General features: G+C 39.1%; 1 protein-coding gene across 3 annotated transcripts in view; it reads right to left on the reverse strand.

Moving 5' to 3' along the window:
* LOC123377534 (fibronectin type-III domain-containing protein 3a-like) overlaps positions 1-19,378 on the reverse strand; it is a 74,081-nt gene that overhangs the window by 15,638 nt on the left and 39,065 nt on the right. For all 3 annotated transcript variants that reach the window (XM_045030574.1, XM_045030575.1, XM_045030576.1), the window contains exons 6-18: positions 16,767-17,051; positions 12,727-12,785; positions 11,277-11,431; positions 10,969-11,028; positions 7,676-7,814; positions 5,799-5,852; positions 3,178-3,299; positions 2,922-3,096; positions 2,418-2,504; positions 2,016-2,154; positions 1,005-1,073; positions 616-734; positions 377-482 (exon numbers count right to left, since the gene is read on the reverse strand). In XM_045030574.1, coding sequence (XP_044886509.1) covers positions 377-482; positions 616-734; positions 1,005-1,073; positions 2,016-2,154; positions 2,418-2,504; positions 2,922-3,096; positions 3,178-3,299; positions 5,799-5,852; positions 7,676-7,814; positions 10,969-11,028; positions 11,277-11,431; positions 12,727-12,785; positions 16,767-17,051 — 1,569 coding nt within the window. The remainder of the gene's footprint in view (positions 1-376; positions 483-615; positions 735-1,004; positions 1,074-2,015; positions 2,155-2,417; positions 2,505-2,921; positions 3,097-3,177; positions 3,300-5,798; positions 5,853-7,675; positions 7,815-10,968; positions 11,029-11,276; positions 11,432-12,726; positions 12,786-16,766; positions 17,052-19,378) is intronic.

Below are 19,378 nucleotides of genomic sequence, written 5' to 3' on the forward strand. Positions count from 1 at the left end.
CAAACAAACAAACAAAACTTATTTTTGCTTTCAACTGCCAGTTTCAAACAGGTAAAGGGTAAAGACCAACCATAGCACACTATTCCCTACCTTCTGTGCTGGCTGCTCCTTAAAGTTCTGTTAGTAATATACAGCTCTTAGTTATACTGTGTATAGCTGCCCCACAAGCTATACACAATATAACTAAGAGCTGTGCATTACAGTTTTTACAGTTTTTCCTCTTGACTGAGTTTAATTACATAAGCTTTCACGTTTTTGAATTAGTCTCCTGATATTTCAATTTTAGTTTTGTGGGATAATTTTTGTTTTTAGCCTTCTATTTTTATAATGTTTAAAACCTGGAAAAATGTCTATCTACAGAAACATTGGTCCTTACCCCATTGTAGAGTTATTTCTCTGGGCTTAGCTTTGCTAACCAGGCATGGAGCATGGCAAGGTCCAGGAGGAACAGCTGATGTTTGTACAGTCAGAACATCAGAAGCCTAGGAAATGATACATGTATTATTTGAAAGTTACAGTTGTGAAACACTGCACAACGTTATTTTACTAACAGAGAAATAAAACTACTTTCAAGGCCTAATGTGTTTATTCTTTCCAAGTGACTTCTTGGCTCACCGGGCTTTCACCTCCCTTACTGACACAGGAAACTCTCAGTCTGTATGAAGTACCAGGCTTGAGATGATCACACACATGTTCTCTCATGCAACCACTATATACTACTTCCCAGTTAGTTCCTGCAGGAAAAGGAAAGAAGATCAATTTACAATCCATGGAGAAGGTTTTGTTATATTAAAACACTGAACTTTTCCCCATATACGTTAATCACAGAATGAAAACTAAATCCTGGATTGGTTCCATTATGCATACAAACAGAATTTACCGTAATTAACTACCACTCCTATAACAAAATAAACATTCTAATTGCTACAGTAATGACAATACGTACTTACATGTAAATAGAAGTGAACAATAAATAGAATTAGGCCTTTACAATGATTGCTTACCAATTAAAGTTTCTGAAATTTCTAGAAAATACTTAGAAATGTCTGATCCTCCATTATCCTTCGGTGGATCTGAAAGAAAGTTACATTTTAGTTACAATGAATTTCAAAAGTTTAGAAAAAACATGAGGTTTATGTATCATCTTGTAATCAACTATTTAGAACAGTATTTTTCATTGTGGAATATACTCATATGGGAAGTTAAACTGGAATTGCGATAATACTGCAATAAAAGATGAAATATGAAAGCTTCATGTTCAGAAAGAGCATAAAATATGAGTCCTTCTATCAGAATCTGTTTTTATGAAGTATTATACACATTTTAAGACAGCAATAGAGTGGGTTGGGCTCCACAGTAAGAGTATGAGGAGACAGTAGGCCAGCTGCTAAAGTTCTGCTACTCTTTTTTGAATGAAATAAATATTTTTGCTACTTATATATATATTATATGAAGACTAAGCTTTAATGTGTAAATTGCAACTTTTCTTGGAAGCCACACTCAAAGTTAAGAGTAGGGTAATCCAATTCAGTTGGTAAATATATTCTGAAGGAATAGCTGGTCATTAATGCATCTTGAAACGATATGGGATTAGGAGAAAAATATGTATTTTTAAGGCGATTACATTTAGGCTAAAAGTTTCTCTGAAGCAAGGCAGCTCTGCAGATTGCCCTGTCCGCAGGCGCTGCCAGACAACGGGAGCTGTGGGGTCAGCACTTGGGGTGGGGGAAGCATGCGGAGCCCCCTGGCTGCCCCTAAGTGTAGGAGCTAGAGAGGGTCATGCCGCTGCTTCCGGGAGCTGTGTGCAGAGCAGATCCCTGATCCCACTCCCTGGCTGGACCACTGGAGCAGGGCGAGCCCTGGACCCCGCTCCCTGTCAGGAGCTCAAGGGCCGGATTAAAACATCTGGAGGTCCAGATGCAGCCCCCAGGCTGTAGTTTTCTCACCCCTGCCTTATAGGCTCATTTCTCTTTCGAGGAGCAAGGGAAGACAAAAAAAAACACAAGTTCACTTACCCCATGTAACTTTCACATTGTGTGAATGGATCTTTCCCTTTACACTTGGTTTACTTGGTGGTCCAGGTTTATCAGGAATTGTGCTGTATTCTACTACCTCACTAGGGATACTTTTTCCTTCATTGTTGCAGGCAGAGAGCTGTTAAGAATGAATATAATATATTGATTGATTGCCATGGACAAGATCAGGATAATTTGAAAACAAAGATCAAAGAGAAAGGCAATTATTTTTAAAACATTACTCTGACATCATAATAAAATAAAAATGTAATCCCACTGAAAAATTACTACTACTAGGTTAGCCTGCTATTGTCTATGGTTAGGAAATACCATACAAGTGCTACTAGCAAATAGCTCCAGAAAAAAAATAAAAGGAAATCAAATACGTAATTTGGCACATACCCTAAACTTATAAGAAGTACTCCTCCTTAGATTTTTTAAAGTGCATGAGAGTTCTTCTCCGTTGTATTTCGGCTGAAAACCATAACCCTGTAAAGCACAGAAAATTAAGACCAGGCATACAGTTACTAACAACTCTCCTGGTAAAACAATAAGAGCAGCAATTGGTCTCCACAATTTCTCAAGCATTAAACCATTTGAAATCCCCTGGGACACTTCTAACCAAGTCTATATGGTTCTATACTATATAAAGTGTCTCTAATAAGGTGAATTACTTCATAAACAGAAGAGTATGGCAACTTCAGCAATTACGCTTGAATTTTTTTTTATCATTAGATAGTATAGGCCTTTACATACTTCAGCATTTCCACTTTATGAAAAGCTGTTTTATTAATTATACAGTGTTTATGAACTGTTAATTTTGGTGCAATATTTCATATTATTACACAAACATTTACACCTGAAATTACAGACTACTCATCAAAACATTAAGAAAACCCAACTTACAGAATCTTCTTCTTCCATATCTAAAGTGTAAATCAGAGAGTCATCTGAAGACATGCCATTAGGTGGGCTCCATTTTAATGATAACCATGTTACTCCTGCTTCAATAAACTGAGGGGGCAGTGGTGGTAAAGGGACGATTCCTGATGTATAATATGCCACTGTATCACTAAACCCACTGAAAAGTTAAATTTAAAGGTTAGTAACATTAGCTTGGGCTGTTGAGAAATTAAAGTGAGAAACAAAGAATACATTTTACCTCATTCCGATGTCATTTTTAGCAGCTAATCTGAGCAAGTACTTTGTAGAAGGAGAAAGTTTGGTTAGTTTGTATTGCTTTAGATTCCCATAGTAGCATTCTTTGAAGGCTCCACTCTTTCCCTTTAAACAAATAAAATAAAGACAGACTTAAGTAACTTTTACATAGGAAATATTTTTAAAGTTAAAAATAATCTCCTCCGCTCTCCACCTTCCTCTGTTACTCCACTAATTCAAAATTTTAATAAAGGAATTAAACCTAAATATTACATGTGGGCAGGTTGTGATCTTATCCAAGCTGTTTATTTTTTATATTAGACCACTTTTCAAAACAGAAGGCCAGTGGCCTGACATTTTCAATGCTGGATACCAGCCAAACAGGGAAACCAATAACTTATGACTGAGGATATGTCACTAATGGGGGGAGGAGGGGAGACAGACACAATATAGCAGAATTCCTCGAGTGGAAGGATGATCATTAGAGCTAGAAAGACCAAGGCCTACTGGTAAGAGGATTTGGAATGCAGAGAAAAATAACCTAAAGGATCACAGGAAGGGCTACTAAAAAATTTGAGACTTAGAGCCGGTCTACACTACAGTTAGGTCAACATAAGCTGCCTTACATTGACCTAATTATGTCAGTGTCTACACTGCAGCCTTCCTCCCGTTGATGTAAGTGCCCTAGTACACTGAGGCCTGGTCTATGCTACGACTTTAGGTCGAATTTAGCAGCATTACCTCGATTTAACCCTGGACCCGTCCACACAACAAAGCCCTTTTTTCTGACTTAAAGGGCTCTTTAAATTGATTTCTTTACTCCACCTCCGATGAGGGGATTAGCGCTGAAATCGGCCTTGCTGGGTCAAATTTGGGATAGTGTGGACGCAATTTGACGGTATTGGCCTCCGGGAGCTATCCCAGGCATACAGTCCATTGTGACCGCTCTGGATAGCGCTCTCAACTCAGATGCACTGGCCAGGTAGACAGGAAAAGGCCCGTAGTTAGTCGCCTCCTCGCCTGGTTTTGCGCGAAACAATTGTCTGCCGTTGCTCTGACGGTGGGAGGGGCGACTGACTACATGGCTTACAGGGAATTAAAAATCAACAAAAAGAGTGGCTTTGCATCAAGGAGAAACACAAACAACTGTCACACAGAATGACCCCTCAAGGATTGAACTCAAGACTCTGGGTTTAGCAGGCCATTGATTTCATGGAGGGAGGAAGCAAATGAATACAAACCAGATAGTGTCTATTTCTTGTTTTGATCCACTCCATCTATCTTTTATATCTTTAGGGTGGCAGCAGATGGTGCAGTTCGACTGCTAGCCACCATCATCTCCTGGCTGCTCGCCAGAAGACGGTGCAGTAGGACTGCTAGCCATCGTCATCTACTGGGTGCTCGGCAGAAGATGGGAATGACCTGGCTGAGTCACTCCCATGTCTGCCCAAGCGCCCCGACCAATCTCACCAAGGTCGGCTAAAAGAGAACCCAGGAATATGACGATGGCGGCTACCAATCGTAATGCACCGTCTGCTGCCAAAAGGCAATGAGCTGCTGCTGTGTAGCAATGCAGTCCCACGTCTGCCAGCACCCAGGAGACGTACGGTGACGGTGAGCTGAGCGGGCTCCATGCTTGCTGTTGTATGGCGTCTGCTCGTAACCCAGGAAAAATGGCGTGAAATGATTGTCTGCCGTTGCTTTCATGGAGGGAGGGAGGGGCCTGACGACATGTACCCAGAACCACCCGTAACACTGTTTTTGTCCCATCAGGCATTGGGATCTCAACCCAGAATTCCAATGGGCGGCGGAGACTGTGGGAACTGTGGGATAGCTACTCAGAACTACCCACAGTGCAACACCCCGGAAGTCGACGCTAGTCTCGGTACTGTGGACGCAGTCCGCCGACTTAATGCGCTTAGAGCATTTTGGGTGGGGACACACACAATCGACTGTATAAAAACGATTTCTAAAAAACCAACTTCTATAAATTCGACCTAATTTCATAGTGTAGACATACCCTGACATCATAACTCCACCTCCACCAGAGGTGTAAGGCTTATGAGAGTGTAGTTAGGGTGACGCAGTGTGTCTGTGTTACTTACATTGGCTGTTGGCTGCCTTATCAATTACACTAGAAACAGCTCCTGCTGTGTAAGACATAACCTTAGTTAAGGTAGCAATAAGCATCCAAACTCCCTTGGATACCTATGCAAACTAAGATGTTAATCCTTTGACATTTTGTTCAGTCATTACAAAACTCATTTTTAGTAAGAACTTTCGAAAGTTTTAAGTGACGTTTATGACTGTCTTCATGAAATGGACCCATCATGCTCACTAATAATGGATATATTATGAATATTACTTAGGATGGCAAAAAAATCAAATACAAACAGTTTACAATTTAACACTGTATTCCAAGAGTAATTTAATGGAATCTCTGTTTGAAATAGCGGTAGTACTATAGATCTGGCCCAAGTTTTGTTTGTTATTTTAAAGTTGGCTATATATTGATTGGCACAATAAAAAAATGTGTATCTACTTAAGCAATATACATATTCACTCATATCTGCAAAGCATTCAAGCTTTCAAGCAACTTTTCCATCATAAAAATAAAGGGCTTACCTCATCCCATTCTAAGAGAAAATTAGTTATTTTGGAACCATTATCATTTGAAGACTGAAATAAAACAAACAAACAAAAGATAAGATCAAAGGTTTAAAAGTAGAGTTTCATTTTACACAGACACTTGGATGTTGAACTGAAAGATTTTAATACCGAGGATAGGGTTTCAAATGGTGTTACTTAGACATAACTAAGTAAGGACAATACAAACTAATTTTAACACTATATCTCATCTTTCCCTCCTGATACACTTATATTTAAGCACCCTTTCAGTGATCATTTCAGACTTTATTGTGATGGTCTGGTAATGTATGTGAATTTATGAATTCCAGTTTGATTTAAGAACTCTAAGTTTATATACTTCTGGATGTTCTGCCATTCAATGTGACAGATATTAATGCCCACATGAATTGATGAAATTTGTGTTAGCAGGACAACGGAGCCTCCCTGGAAGGACTACTGCTCTGCTAATGACTCCTATCACATCACTACCCTCTCTGAGACATGAATGTAGCAACACTAGAGCATGATGTCTCATGCTGGAACTCATGACCAAAACTGTGCTTATAAGCTGGAGGACTTTTATGCATGCAGAGAGAGACCAAAACCAGAAGATAAGACTGGGCAGGAGGAGGAATGGTGCAAAAGAATCCTGAACTCCCTGGTAAACAGTCAGACCCAAAGAGCTTTCAGGAGGGTAAGTAAACTGAGGCAGGGTGTTGCCTGCAAGTGTATGTTATTTTTCTATCGATCTATGTATCTCGTGTGTGTCGGTTTAGAAATTCTTTTGCAGAGTCTACATTATTTTGTTACTCTCTTTGAGAAGTACATGATGTAACAGTAAACCAAATGGTCCACAGCTCTGGTGGAACTCTGGACCACCCAGCAGCTACTGGGGAAGCTTTGGAGAGCATAGATCCTAATGCAAGAGGAATATCTGACTTTGGGTTTGCACCTGGAGAGTGAGCCTAGAGGCCCAGAGCCAGAGACACAGTGCCTCAGTTCTGCCCAGCCCCAGGAAGCCAAGAGCATGAGGGACCAAAGGTTCTGTTTGGGTCTTGTGTAATAGCTTGGAGCATCTAGGAGAGGGAACTCATCTAGAGTTGTGACACTGATTTTCACTTGCCTACTTTACACACCAATTACCACAATTGTGCTCACAAACTGCGCATTTGCTCATACGATGACAGCATATGTAACTGCAATTGAGTTATGCAGTTGTATGTTTTTGAAAATCAGGATGACAATGTATGTTTACTGAGCATGAATCTATATTACACCAGAGAGCCATATGTAACTGCAAAGACATTTTTCAGTCAAGCACATGAACAGGGATAGTCTTACAAAACTCAGTCTAATAAACACACAATGTATTGTAACATGTCTATATAAAATACATTGCATAGTCTATTCAAGAGTTAGCCTGGGAGAGGGAGGGGAGAGATCATGATGCATAAACCACGCTAAAAATAATAGAATTCGGCTTCAGAGTTATCTTCGACATTCTATGCTATTTAATCTACCACACTGGGACCCTAAGCATTAGAGGTGTTGATGCTCCCCTCTCTCACATGCCATCGTTTCAGTAGAGAATTTTTCCACATATTCTAGGTCATACACACGTATTTTTGCAATGACAAAAGACATGTCTTTTTATGCTGACAAAAGCATGCTACCAACTCACATATTAATGGGATACAAAGGATATTGAATAAGTAACAGAAGAAAACAGGATGACCTGGAGATGGAGAAGTGATATTTCAGCTATATTGCAGAGTAACAATCTTCACTGAGCAACTTAAAATCCAACTTTAAAAAAAGAGAACTAGTACGTTTTGCTTTGTCAAGACTTTAAATATCCCTGCCAAGTTATTTACCTTCCACTGTACACTCAAGCTGTTTTTTGTTCTGTTGATTAGTTTAGGTGCAGCTGGAGGGTCTGGTTCACAACTTTCTGTAGTAAAACTCACCAATTCGGAAACAGATTCTTTTATGGAACTGCTTGTTGCTGAAATTCTGAATGACAAAGGACAATTAATGAAGTGTTCCAAGATTATCATCACATGAATATCCTAAAATTCAGAACATGGAGCATCAGTTTGAGAACTGCACTTAGAGGCAGAAGGTAGAGAAAAGAGAGTAGATGCTTATTGTATTAGAAGTGTAATACAGAGCCTTTCTTTTCTAGACCACTGGTTCAAGTATAACTCACACTGTTAGCATTGTAATTGTCCAAGAGAGGCTTAATGAAGTGAGTTTATGATCCATTCCAGTCCACAGTGGATTGGTATTCATGTCTCAAAAATCACCACCACAAATGCCACTGTCATTGGCAGTGTGAGGGAAATAAAGGCAAATTGGAAGAGCAGCATGGAGATGCTCACAATGCAGTTTCTTTGGATTTAACCATTTTGTGGACAGAGGAACTCAGACTCGAGGGCTGTCAATCTGGCACTGTTCGTGAGCTCTACATTTAATGTTTTTAAATATGAAAAGCACTGACGAATCAATTCTAACTGTTGATATGTCTCCAAATGAAACAATTCAGCATTTCTGGGGCTTACAGTTAACAAGCTTCATCTTTAAAGCTAGAAGCAAAAGTCAATTTTAAACCTGCTACAGACCTTTGAGAAAAGTAAACAACTTCATGTTAAACAATTTTCAAATAAATTCTGTTTTCAAGAAGCATATTTAACAGGAGCCCAGTTATCAGACTGTCAGGATGTCACCACTGTGACAAAGTAAATGATGAAACACATATGGGATTCATGATCAAAACTATATTAAAGAATGTTACCAGATGGATGAGACAGCAGAAGAGGATTACTTTATATTCAAATATGCCAAAAGGCCTTGACACTACAGGGTATATAAAATGAATAAATTAAACTTTCAAATTATTCAGGTACAAGTCTTCCAGGTAAATTCGTATTATAAATATCTGCACAAGCTACTAAACTTAAATGGAGGTTAACTTCTTCTTTTGTATGGCTTGGATAGGTAGCAATAACTACAAATTTATATCTAAGTTTGACTGCCAGCATATTGCCATAGCAGTGAGCTGGTGAATGTCCTTCAAGCTCCCGGCAGAAGAACGAAGGGGACATTCAGATATGATGTGCTCCATCGTTTGTGCCTGGTGACCAGTCACATATAGGGGTTTCCCTCATTTTCCACTTAAGGAGGGCTTGTCCACATCTCCCATGATATGCCCGATGCGATTCAATCTGCACCAGTTTTTCCGACATAAATCAAAACCCAGTGGTTTCTCAACAGGATCAATGATGAGCTGTTTGTTTTGAGTGGTTGAAATGATCCATGTGATTCTCCATTGAGCCTCAGCATCAAAGTTGGGTGTAAGGATCTTGATATGGTTCCATAGAGGGTTGCAGGATTTTAATCTTGTCTTTGGCGGGTTCTGCAGGTCATGGTGCAGTGGAATCCTCGTATTTGCCTTGACACAATTAAGAAAGTGAGACGTCTGAGCAGCTCTTCTAATCTGCGGAAGCTGGATGTGCGATAGGACTGGGAGCCAGTCAACTGGAGTAGATTTGAGCGTCCCCGACACTATGCACATAGGATTATTAAATTGAGTGTCAAGAAGTTTAGGTCGACTGCTGACCTCTCAGTGAACTTAACAACTTAACAACAACTATACTTCCTCAAACCGCCCTTTCCAGGACCAAAAAAGAACAGTTGGGCCAGTCCTCTGAATATACCAAATTAATGTAGAAGGGATGTCCAGGGAAAAAGTGGATTACCTCTCGAGAACCCTCAAAGATCATCACATTGATATTGTGGCCCTCCAAGAAACACACATGAAAGAAGATATAGTTGCCAGACATTAAATCTATGGCTATACTAAAATCGCTGCCGTCAACCATCCAAAACATGGCAGGGGGGAGGTTAACTAACCAATATATTTAGAACTGTATGGGAAATAATTCAAGAACACCGTAGCTCACCTGAAAAATCAGAAAGACAAGGAATTCCGAGATAACACTACTCTTGAACAAGACTAGAAATTAACTAAATACAGAACCAAGGCCCCATACCTACTTGTCTTCCGACCACATCTACTTGCCTTCCAACATGTATGCATGTTTCATATTGCTTAGATTGGAGGTGGCCCTTGTGATCTCGGCAGCACATTAGACCTAAACTATGCAGCAAGACTTCATTGAATTATGCAGCACACTGGAAAACATTCTGCAATTTATAGGAGTGGCATTTCTCCTGCAGTAGGATTTGAGAGTTGTCTTCTCCTGTATCCAACAAATATTGGAGTAGAGCCCTGCGTAGGACGATTTTTAATCCTGCTCCTGTCCTGCTCCCGCTATTATGGCAGCAGGTCCCGCAGGATCCATGGGATTCCAATCCCGCTGCAGGGCTCTACACTAGTCTCGCACAGGACCCTATATTGGAGCTCCCTTCTGCTGTTGGATGCCCCCAAACTCACTACTCCAGCCAGTCTCCTTTCTTGCATAATTAGACACTGTAGGGGCAAGGATTTGTTTGCTCTGATGGGCCTTAAGAGCTCTAGATGGCAGCTGCTGCTTCTTGCAAGCCTCTCCTCCTCTCAAATACTCCATTCTCTCTTCTGCCACTAAGGGGTCTGCTCTCCCACTACTCCAACCAGCCTCAGTTTCCCCTCCTCTAGTACTATTAAGGTTCCCTGGGGAGCAGTTTGGAAGCCTCCCCTCACCTCAACAGAGATTAGCTCAGAGACTCCTTCTGCTCCCCCGAGACATGTGAAAGAAGGTCCAGGAAGGCTGATGATTATTCTTTTCTTTGCTGCTGTCCTTAGTCTAGAAGAATCTCCATCCTCCTGATTCCTGCTCTACCCTTTAGAGCAGTAGCATGGAACTACAGGAAACCACTTAACTCCTCCTTTTTCAGCTGGAATCAGAGGAGACAGGCAGAGGGACAACGGTAGGCAAAAATGCTAACCAGCAAAAGGCAGGATATTTATCAATTTTGGCATTACAAATAGGACAATATTAGTACACAAGTGGCAACAATAACAGTGCATGGACACAATCACATTTTATATCGAACCCTGGTAAATAGTTCATAATCCCATCCATTTCAAGAAGGAAGAAATCATATAATTCTAATTTAACACAATATTGGGTATTCCAATCCTATTAGGGAAGTTCCCAGTACATACCTGACATGGCAATCTGTTGCTGGTCTGAGTTCAGGAAGGGTAATTGTTGTTTCTTCTCCTCTGTAGGAACAAAGAGTGATAGCTCTCCCATGTACTTCAAAACAGGCTTATTGCAAAACAGAACTATACAATGTACATTTAGTGTCAAAGTGTCCATTATCCCCTTTATACATAATACCTATTGGTATTACTTAAAATGATTTCCATGTGAAAAAAGTAGGCCTGCAAGACACCGTACACCTCCTGATAAAAACACTGCTGATCTATGTCAGTGTATTTGAACATATGTATTGTGAAACCAGACTTACATATAGACAGATTTAAATTTTCCATTTTTGCCGCTGTTGGATACTGCTACTTCAAATATAAATGTTGCTGGAGTGAGACTCTGACTTTCTCCATTCTGTGAACTAACTGAGAGATTCCAGGACAGAACTGCTGATCTTGCTTGTATATCAGAAACCTTTAAAAACAGTAAAATAATGCAAATAGGTTTGCTTGCTATAATAAAGGTACATTAGTCATTAACATGGTACTTGCTCATTTGCCCACTAAGTTTCTCACTGGAGGAATTCTTTACTTTTAGTTAGTGGAAGTGCTGAGTCTTTTTTAAGTTAGGACTTTACTGAGCTTTAATTTCAGTTTTAACTATTAATCATTCTAGGGTGCTCATATCAAGGGCACTATATAAATAGACCATAGGCGTATTTAAACAGTCTTAGGGTGTGAAGTGACGTTTCTATTTCACTTGCAGTGTCTGCACTAAGTACTTAGGCCAAAGTTTTCAGATTTGGTACCCTACGAAAAATCAGGCAGCCAATGTGTGTTTACGCACAAACAAATAGCTCCATTTTCTAGCTGAGTACCCACAGTTCTCACTAACTACAGCACCTCTGAAAAAAATCTGACCACTTGTTTAGATTTCTCAATACAGATTTTTTTTAAGGTGCTCAAATCAAAAAGATTTGGTCCAAGTACTAAAAAGCCTTTTCTGCCATGTTCTTCACAGCACTTCGAATGTCCTCCAAAATAAAGTTTGCACAGCTTTTTCTGGCACTAAACCCACAGGGTATCAGTGGCAGCAAAGTAGCAACATTACCATAACATAATGAATGGCAGGAAAGCTGGAGAAAAGAATGCAGCTTGCACTCTGTACAACTGATGCACAAAAGGAGTTACATGTACTTGACTGCAATTTTAGCATATAATCTATTTAAAATATCACCATAAGATTCCAAGATCCCAAACAGTCTGAAAATACTCAAATCTATGCTCCATTTTGATTTTAAATAAAACAGAAAATGATGCACTACTTTTTGTAAGTACTTCTTATTCTTTAATACTTTGCACTCAACTGAGCTCAGTCCAAAATCCAGTGAACTCAGTAGACAGATTGCATCAGACTCAGAGTGCTTTTCATCACAGCATCTCAAAGCATTTACAAATATTAAATAACCTCAGAGGCAGGTATTATCCCCATTTTACAGAGTGGGGAATTGAGGCACTCAGAGGTTAAGTAACTTGCTCCAGATGTCTCAGCAAGTGAGTGGCAGAGCTGAGCACAGAAAACAGAGCTCCTGATGCTTGGCCTCAAGCTCCGACCACTAAAGCATGTACTTTCAATTTACAACATTGAAAGCATTTCAAATAAAAGATCATTGAAGAAAATGAAATATTACAAACAGTATAAAATGTTATTTATCAAGAGAAAGTATACAATCAGGGGATTATACATAACATTTCAAAGACAATACTTACTACAGGTTTACCAACGCTTACGTGGAGATTGTACAATTTTTTGGATTCTGTGTCAGACTCTGAAAAGCCAAACATAAAACTTTATTATAGTTAAAAAAAATAAAAATAAACCCCTCCGCCTCCCAAACCAGCAGATAAGAAATGTTTATCTAAGTGCAACCACAAGATGGAGTTAGCTTCATTAAGAGATTAACAATAGTATATATTATGTAAAGTTAATTTCCCCTAGTTGTTTTGGCTGCGAGATTTGTAGAATTGTCCAAAACTAACATCGTTACACAAACTCCGTTTAGTACATCCTGCACAAAGGATATATTTCCCTAATCTGAACATATCTTGGTTTACTTTGACTGAACAAAAATCTTTATATAAAAATAAAAGATGTAAATTTTTAACAACACGATTTTGTCTTGGCTGCTGTATGTACTGGTGATGTAGTTAATGCTGCATTTCCTTTGTAAACCAAATTTTTCCATGGATATAAATTTGGAAGATGCATTTGAGATTTTTAAATCACATACTAAAAATACAGCAGAACACATTTTCACCTAGCGTTGTTATAGTCAGTCATATGCTTGTGAAAAATATTTCATTTAAAACATGTATGTTATGGAAGCCTGTACATTCAAGAGTTCAGACTGAAATTGCATTCTTAAAAGAAAACTGAAATGTTTTTAAAAGATAAAAATGTAACCGCTTTTTGCAAGGCCAAATCTTTAATAAAACATGTTTAGACATACCAGTGAAAGTTAGTTCCTCCTTTACTTATCTGCCAAGACTCAAATTCTGATTTCTGTTTTACTCTACTATTGAAGTGCTAAGTTTGTCATCTACAGTAGAGAAACAGACCTCTGAGTATTGCAATTTGAATCCTAATAGGTAAAGTCTTTCACTTTTAAAAAAAAATTGTATTTTTATTACAAGCTTACACATGCATTCCTTTAATGAATTGGGATCACAACTCATTTACATTTCCTTCCTTCCTTCAAACCAGTGTCATAGACCAAGATACAGCAGTATCTCAAGTGCTCAGACAGAAGGCAGAAAGCTGATTTTGCAGTTGCATAATTAATTTTTTTTAAAACTGGCACTTAGTCCATCATTGTGCTCAAAGGAATATTTGAAAACATTTAAAGAGACTGAGTAATTTCATTTTAAAATGCTGTTTACTGCTCAGACTAAAACGTTTCAATTGAAATTTCATGAAGACTCATTATAACCGAGACTCGCATGAAACATTAGAATGAGAAAGATTCCTGATTCTGTTATACACATTTATGGTACACCCCAACATGGAATACCGTTCTGAGTTCTGGTAACACTATCTCAGGAAAGATATGGCAGTAACAAAAGAAAGTTCAGTGAAGGGACATAAAACAGAGGCACTTCCATATAAAAAAAAAATGAAAAGAGTGAGACTGTTTAGTTTAGATGAGATAATATGGTAGAGGCATAAATCTGTTGTCTGGTATGCAAAAGGTAAGTAAAACACTCATGTTTATCTTCTCTCATAATACAAGAGCAAGGGGACATTCAATGAAATTGAAAGGCAACAAATGAGAAGCAATACTTTACACAATGAACAATTAACCTGTGAAACTTTGTCACAAGATGAAGGACAAGAGTTTAGCAGATTCCAAATGAGAATTAGAATTTATCTGCCCAGTGAGAATATAGCCACATTTACATAAGACAACTTTAAAAGTTTGGGAAAAGAAATCCCCATGTTTCAAGGCATTAACAAACCAGTAGCTGAAGGGTTTGAACAAACTTTCTATGGGTAAGTCATTCCATAAACGAACTATGCAATTTTGAGTACCTTTCTCTGAAGTGGCTAGTATTGGCAGTATACCAGACTAGACGGGCCACTGGTCTGATCTGGTATGGCAGTTGTATGTTGCTATCCAAAGGAGCAAGATTAACAACTGAGAAACAATACAGCTATCATGAAACTAGCACACAAATTAGAAGCTTGAAAACAGCCAAATATCCTGCAGAAGCAAGTACCCCTAAATAGTAGTAACAGGAATTTTCCTAAGAGACGTACATTCTAAATCAGCAATTGTTGCAAGTGATAAAGAGTGAATTTCTCACAACACACTTCAAATATTATGTAATCAAATGGTTACTTTTTTCAAACCCATGTATAAACTATGAAGGGATAGCTGTAGCGAAAGTGATGAGCAAAACATTAGGAAAAAAGTTTGAACTTGATGAGTTTGTTTCTTTATGATACCTAAAGCCTGAAAGGATTTTTGTTTTCAAGCAAAAAATGATTTTCTGGGTTCATATTAGAAATTGAGGTCTTGTCTGCTCTGGAAGACGATGATGTATGGAAAACTAGCAAAAAATCACATCAGAATCTCTCAAAGCTGAGCAACTAACAAAACAGATTTTTAGTCAGGGGGTATAAATTGTTAATACCACTTGAATTTCAGTGACTAACTGAAATTTTGGAGAAAGAATCTTTGTGGAAGATTCAACACCCTTCCACTTCAATTAAGTCATTTGAGGTTATAATAAACATGCTTCCAGATTCTCCCAAGAGGTACTCCAGCGAAAAACTATGGAACACCAGACTTGATATTCCCAATATTTCTAAGCTAAAAAAAATCTAACAATTGAAAACCTTTCAGGCCTTCTCTATAAATCCTAAAAAGGCAAAGAAATTGAAGACTTTTTATTTATTTTTAAGTAATTGCAGAGACCTTACTCCTGGGGGAATTCTGCACCGAAAAATTTAAAATTCTGCATATTTTATTTGTCAAAATAACACAATATAACCATGCCAGTTTCAATTATTTTGGTAATTTATTTCAAAATACCTGTCAACAAGTATGTCTGTAACAATGCAGACAACAACAAAAAAAAGACTCAGGATATTTTTTTTTTTTTGGACAAACATATTTCTTACTAGTGACAGGTTTCAGAGTAGCAGCCATGTTAGTCTGTAACCGTAAAAATAACGGGAGTACTTGTGGCACCTTAGAGACTAACAAAATTTATTTCAGCATAAGCTTTCATGGGCTACAGCCCACTTCATCTTATGCATAGAATGTTCCTATGCATCTGATCAAGTGGGCTGTAGCCCACAAAAGCTTATGCTGAAATAAATTTGTTAGTCTCTAAGGTGCCACAAGTACTCCTGTTCTTTTTACAGATTCCTTACTAGGCATTTTGATACAGAACTCTGAATAATAATTCATTTAAACTACAATACAGAAATGTATTTCCTGCATCCCTCAGAAGTAGTATGGGAGTCAGGGGTAATGGAGAAACTGATGGAGAGGGAAGTAATTGCTGGGCAGGAGCCTGTCTATGAACTAGGAGTGCTATTGGGTGTGGGTGGGAAAAGTATGGAACAGGGTTTTTTGGAGGGTGGGGGGGAAGAAGGGGAAAGAAGGGAGAGATTGTTAGGGAGCCACCCCCATGTAGACCTTGGCTGAGCTCTAGTCTCTCCCATTCAGTCAGGCACATCTGCCCTATCCCTGAGTGTCCCTGCACTCCTCCCCTCCATCCCCATGTGTCCCTGCAACCCTGCTCAGCCACTTCTCCCCCGTTCCCATGTGTCCCTGCACCTCCATTCCCATTCAGCCCCTCGCTCACCCCACTAGCTCCTGTGCCCATGCACCCAGTCTGTCCCCGCCCCCCAACCTCTCTGAACCCCAGTCTGCTTGACTCCCCAGCAGCCCTGTGTGCCCCACTCTGTCTGTCCCCTCATATCCCATGCCTCTCACCTGGCCACGCAAGCAGGGCACTGTGAGGAAGACAGCCTCTCCCCTGCCCTCTCTGCCGCTGGCTGAGCCAGCTGCCCTCTCTTCTGGCACTACAGAAGCCGCTGGTGGGTGAAAGGTGTAATTGCAGTGCCTTCCTGGCAGAATGTATTTTCTTTGGGGGAAAAAATTTCTGCAAGGGACATGAATTCTGTGCATGTGCAGTGGCACACAATTCCCCCCATCTCCCAGGAGTAAGACCTGTAAGATACTTTGGGTATTTCCATCAAAAAGCCTACATGACAAAAGTAGCCAGCTACTACTTACCTCCCATCTCTGAATCTGCTGGTGGGCTTGCTCTTGTTTTTACTATTTGTTTTTGCTTTATTAGCCCGCATGCTGCTTGCTGTCCCTTTCCATTTCCATATCCATTCTGAACATTTGTATTAGAAGAATTGGGAACTTTATGCGGTGAAGAAGGAGGGCTGTTAAGTTTATTATTAGTATGCCCACTAGCTTGTTTCTCCTTAAGTCTTTTCTTCAGATGTTCTTGCATTTTGACAGTCCTTTCATCTCGCTGAATAAAATTTGTCCTTCCATGGGAACGAGATTCTAAAAGACGACAACAACATTTGTATGTTTTATTCAGCACAATTTGCTTAGCTGGCAGCTGAGAAACACTCTGGAAGTTAAAAAAATAACTGCAACATAGCCAGGCACTGAAAAACCTTGCAAATTCTAAGTAAGTGTAAAGTGCAATGCTATCTAACTGAGTCTGTAGGAGGACAGATCTGGTGCCGCTCATAGCTGTGACAAACTGCACCCAAGTGAAGACCAAAGTCTTGACAATTTTCACACTGTTACTCAGATGAGTGTGGGCACCAGAGGAAATGATAAGAATTTCATACTGCTGATTGGCAGGGGCTTCCTATAGTTCCAGGCAATACACTCAGTGTTTTAGGATCACTTGTGTCTCAATAAGAAAGGTAGTGGTAAAAGTAGGCAGCTCAAAGTTTATTTTGGTTTTATACTACAATAGGACCATAGAGTTATGAACAACTCAGGAATGGAGGTTATTTGTAACTCTGAAATGTTTGCAACTCTGAACAAAACGTTATGTTTGTTCTTCCAAAAGTTTACAACTGAACACTGACTTAATACAGCTTTGAAACTTTATTAGGCTGAAGAAAAATGCTGGTTTCCCTTTATTTTTTTGGTAGCTTACATTTAATACAGTACTGTACTGTATTTGCATTTTTGGGGGCTCAGCTGCCGCCTGATTGTGCATTTCCGGTTCCAAATGAGGTGTGTGGTTGACTGGTAAGTTCATAACTCTGCTGTTCATAATGCTGAGGTTCTACTGTATTGCTAATTTTGCTCATATTTGTTTTAATGTAGCCCTTGCCTTTAATTTATGCCCATTTACCTTTCTTGTATTTAATCCATACCCAGTGAGTTACAGTTCTGAACCATAACCTTTTTACTATTTTTAAATCCTCTCTCAGCTTTTAAAAACATTTCCTATTTTCTCTGGTTTTTTTAATAATAAAAATAATAAATAATAATAATAATAATAATAATAATAAAAATCTCAGAACTGGAAGGGACCCTGAGAGGTTGAGTCCAGCCCCCTGACTTCACTAGCAGGACCAAGTACTGATTTTGCCCCAGATCCCTAAGTGGCCCCCTCAAAGATTGAACTCACAACCCTGGGTTTAGCAGGCCAATGCTCAAACCACTGAGCTATCCTTACCCCCATATCCCCTTCCCCCGCATACTCCCAATAGTTAAATCTTTCCTTTTTGCTAGTCTTTACCTAATACCCCCACCCCCAAAACTATGCCTCTTGATGAGAGCTGTCCTCCTTCCTATGACATAGCAGTGCAAACAGCAGAAATAACATTTTCTAGATTCTTTAAGGATCTTAAGGGACTTGACCATTTTTGAAAATAAGATTTAGGTGCTTTATTAAAATTTTCCCTAGCTTTTTCTTCCCAAGAAGTTGCCACCACTACTATCATTGATCAAGCTCCCCACACATTATGACAGTGGCTACTCTTGAATAGCCCCATCTTGTTAAATATCCTCTTTTCTATTATTGCTCATAAAAGGAGAACTATGTAATCCTGCTATGTTACAAAAGGTTATGTCAGTAGGCTCTTTGAAAAGTTACTTGTGAACACACTCAATTAATGTGTATAGCTACTCCCACCACCCTCAACTTGGAGGACCAGTTGTGTGTGCCAAGGTTTTATTTTTTAAATTTATTTATTTAAGCCATACCTGACTTTAAGAAAAAAAAATCCCTGAATAAAATCTCCCCAGAACATAAAAGCGGTTGAAAATTTCCTCAAACTTCCCAAAAAATTCACCTTTGGGCTGAGACCAAGTATGAAGAGTTTCAACATCAGCAGAAACTTTTTCAGAAAGTTAGAAGCAATTTCTAAAATGGTATCATTATTGAACCTGTAGTAGCAAAGACTAAGATTTAAAGGTATTAAAGATATTAAATCTAAAATATAAGATATTAGAAAAATTCTACGGTAAGTAAAATTTCTACATTGCTATCCATCCAAAAGACAGAATTCAAATAAATGTAGTTTACTCTGTGAGCCTGCACATCTGTAACACCTTTCATTTGAGGATTTCCCAAACACTTTAATGAATTTAGGCATACAACATCCCTCTAAGGCAAACATTCCCCCACTTACAAATAGAGAAACTAAGGTTTGAAGAGGCTACAGCCTGCACCCACAAAGCCTGAGTTAGGCACCTAGGTTCCCTAAACTATGAAGGGGGAAGAGACAGGCACCTAAGAACGGGATCCACAAAAGCCAGCATGCTAGGCAGAGAGCAACCTAAGCTAGCCATTCAGAAATTCTTACCAAGAGGGATGTTTCTTAAGCACTGCCCCTTTATGGAGTTAAGTACCCTTAGCC

The sequence above is a fragment of the Mauremys mutica genome, chromosome 9, assembly GCF_020497125.1.
Source record: "Mauremys mutica isolate MM-2020 ecotype Southern chromosome 9, ASM2049712v1, whole genome shotgun sequence".
NCBI lineage: Eukaryota > Metazoa > Chordata > Testudines > Geoemydidae > Mauremys > Mauremys mutica.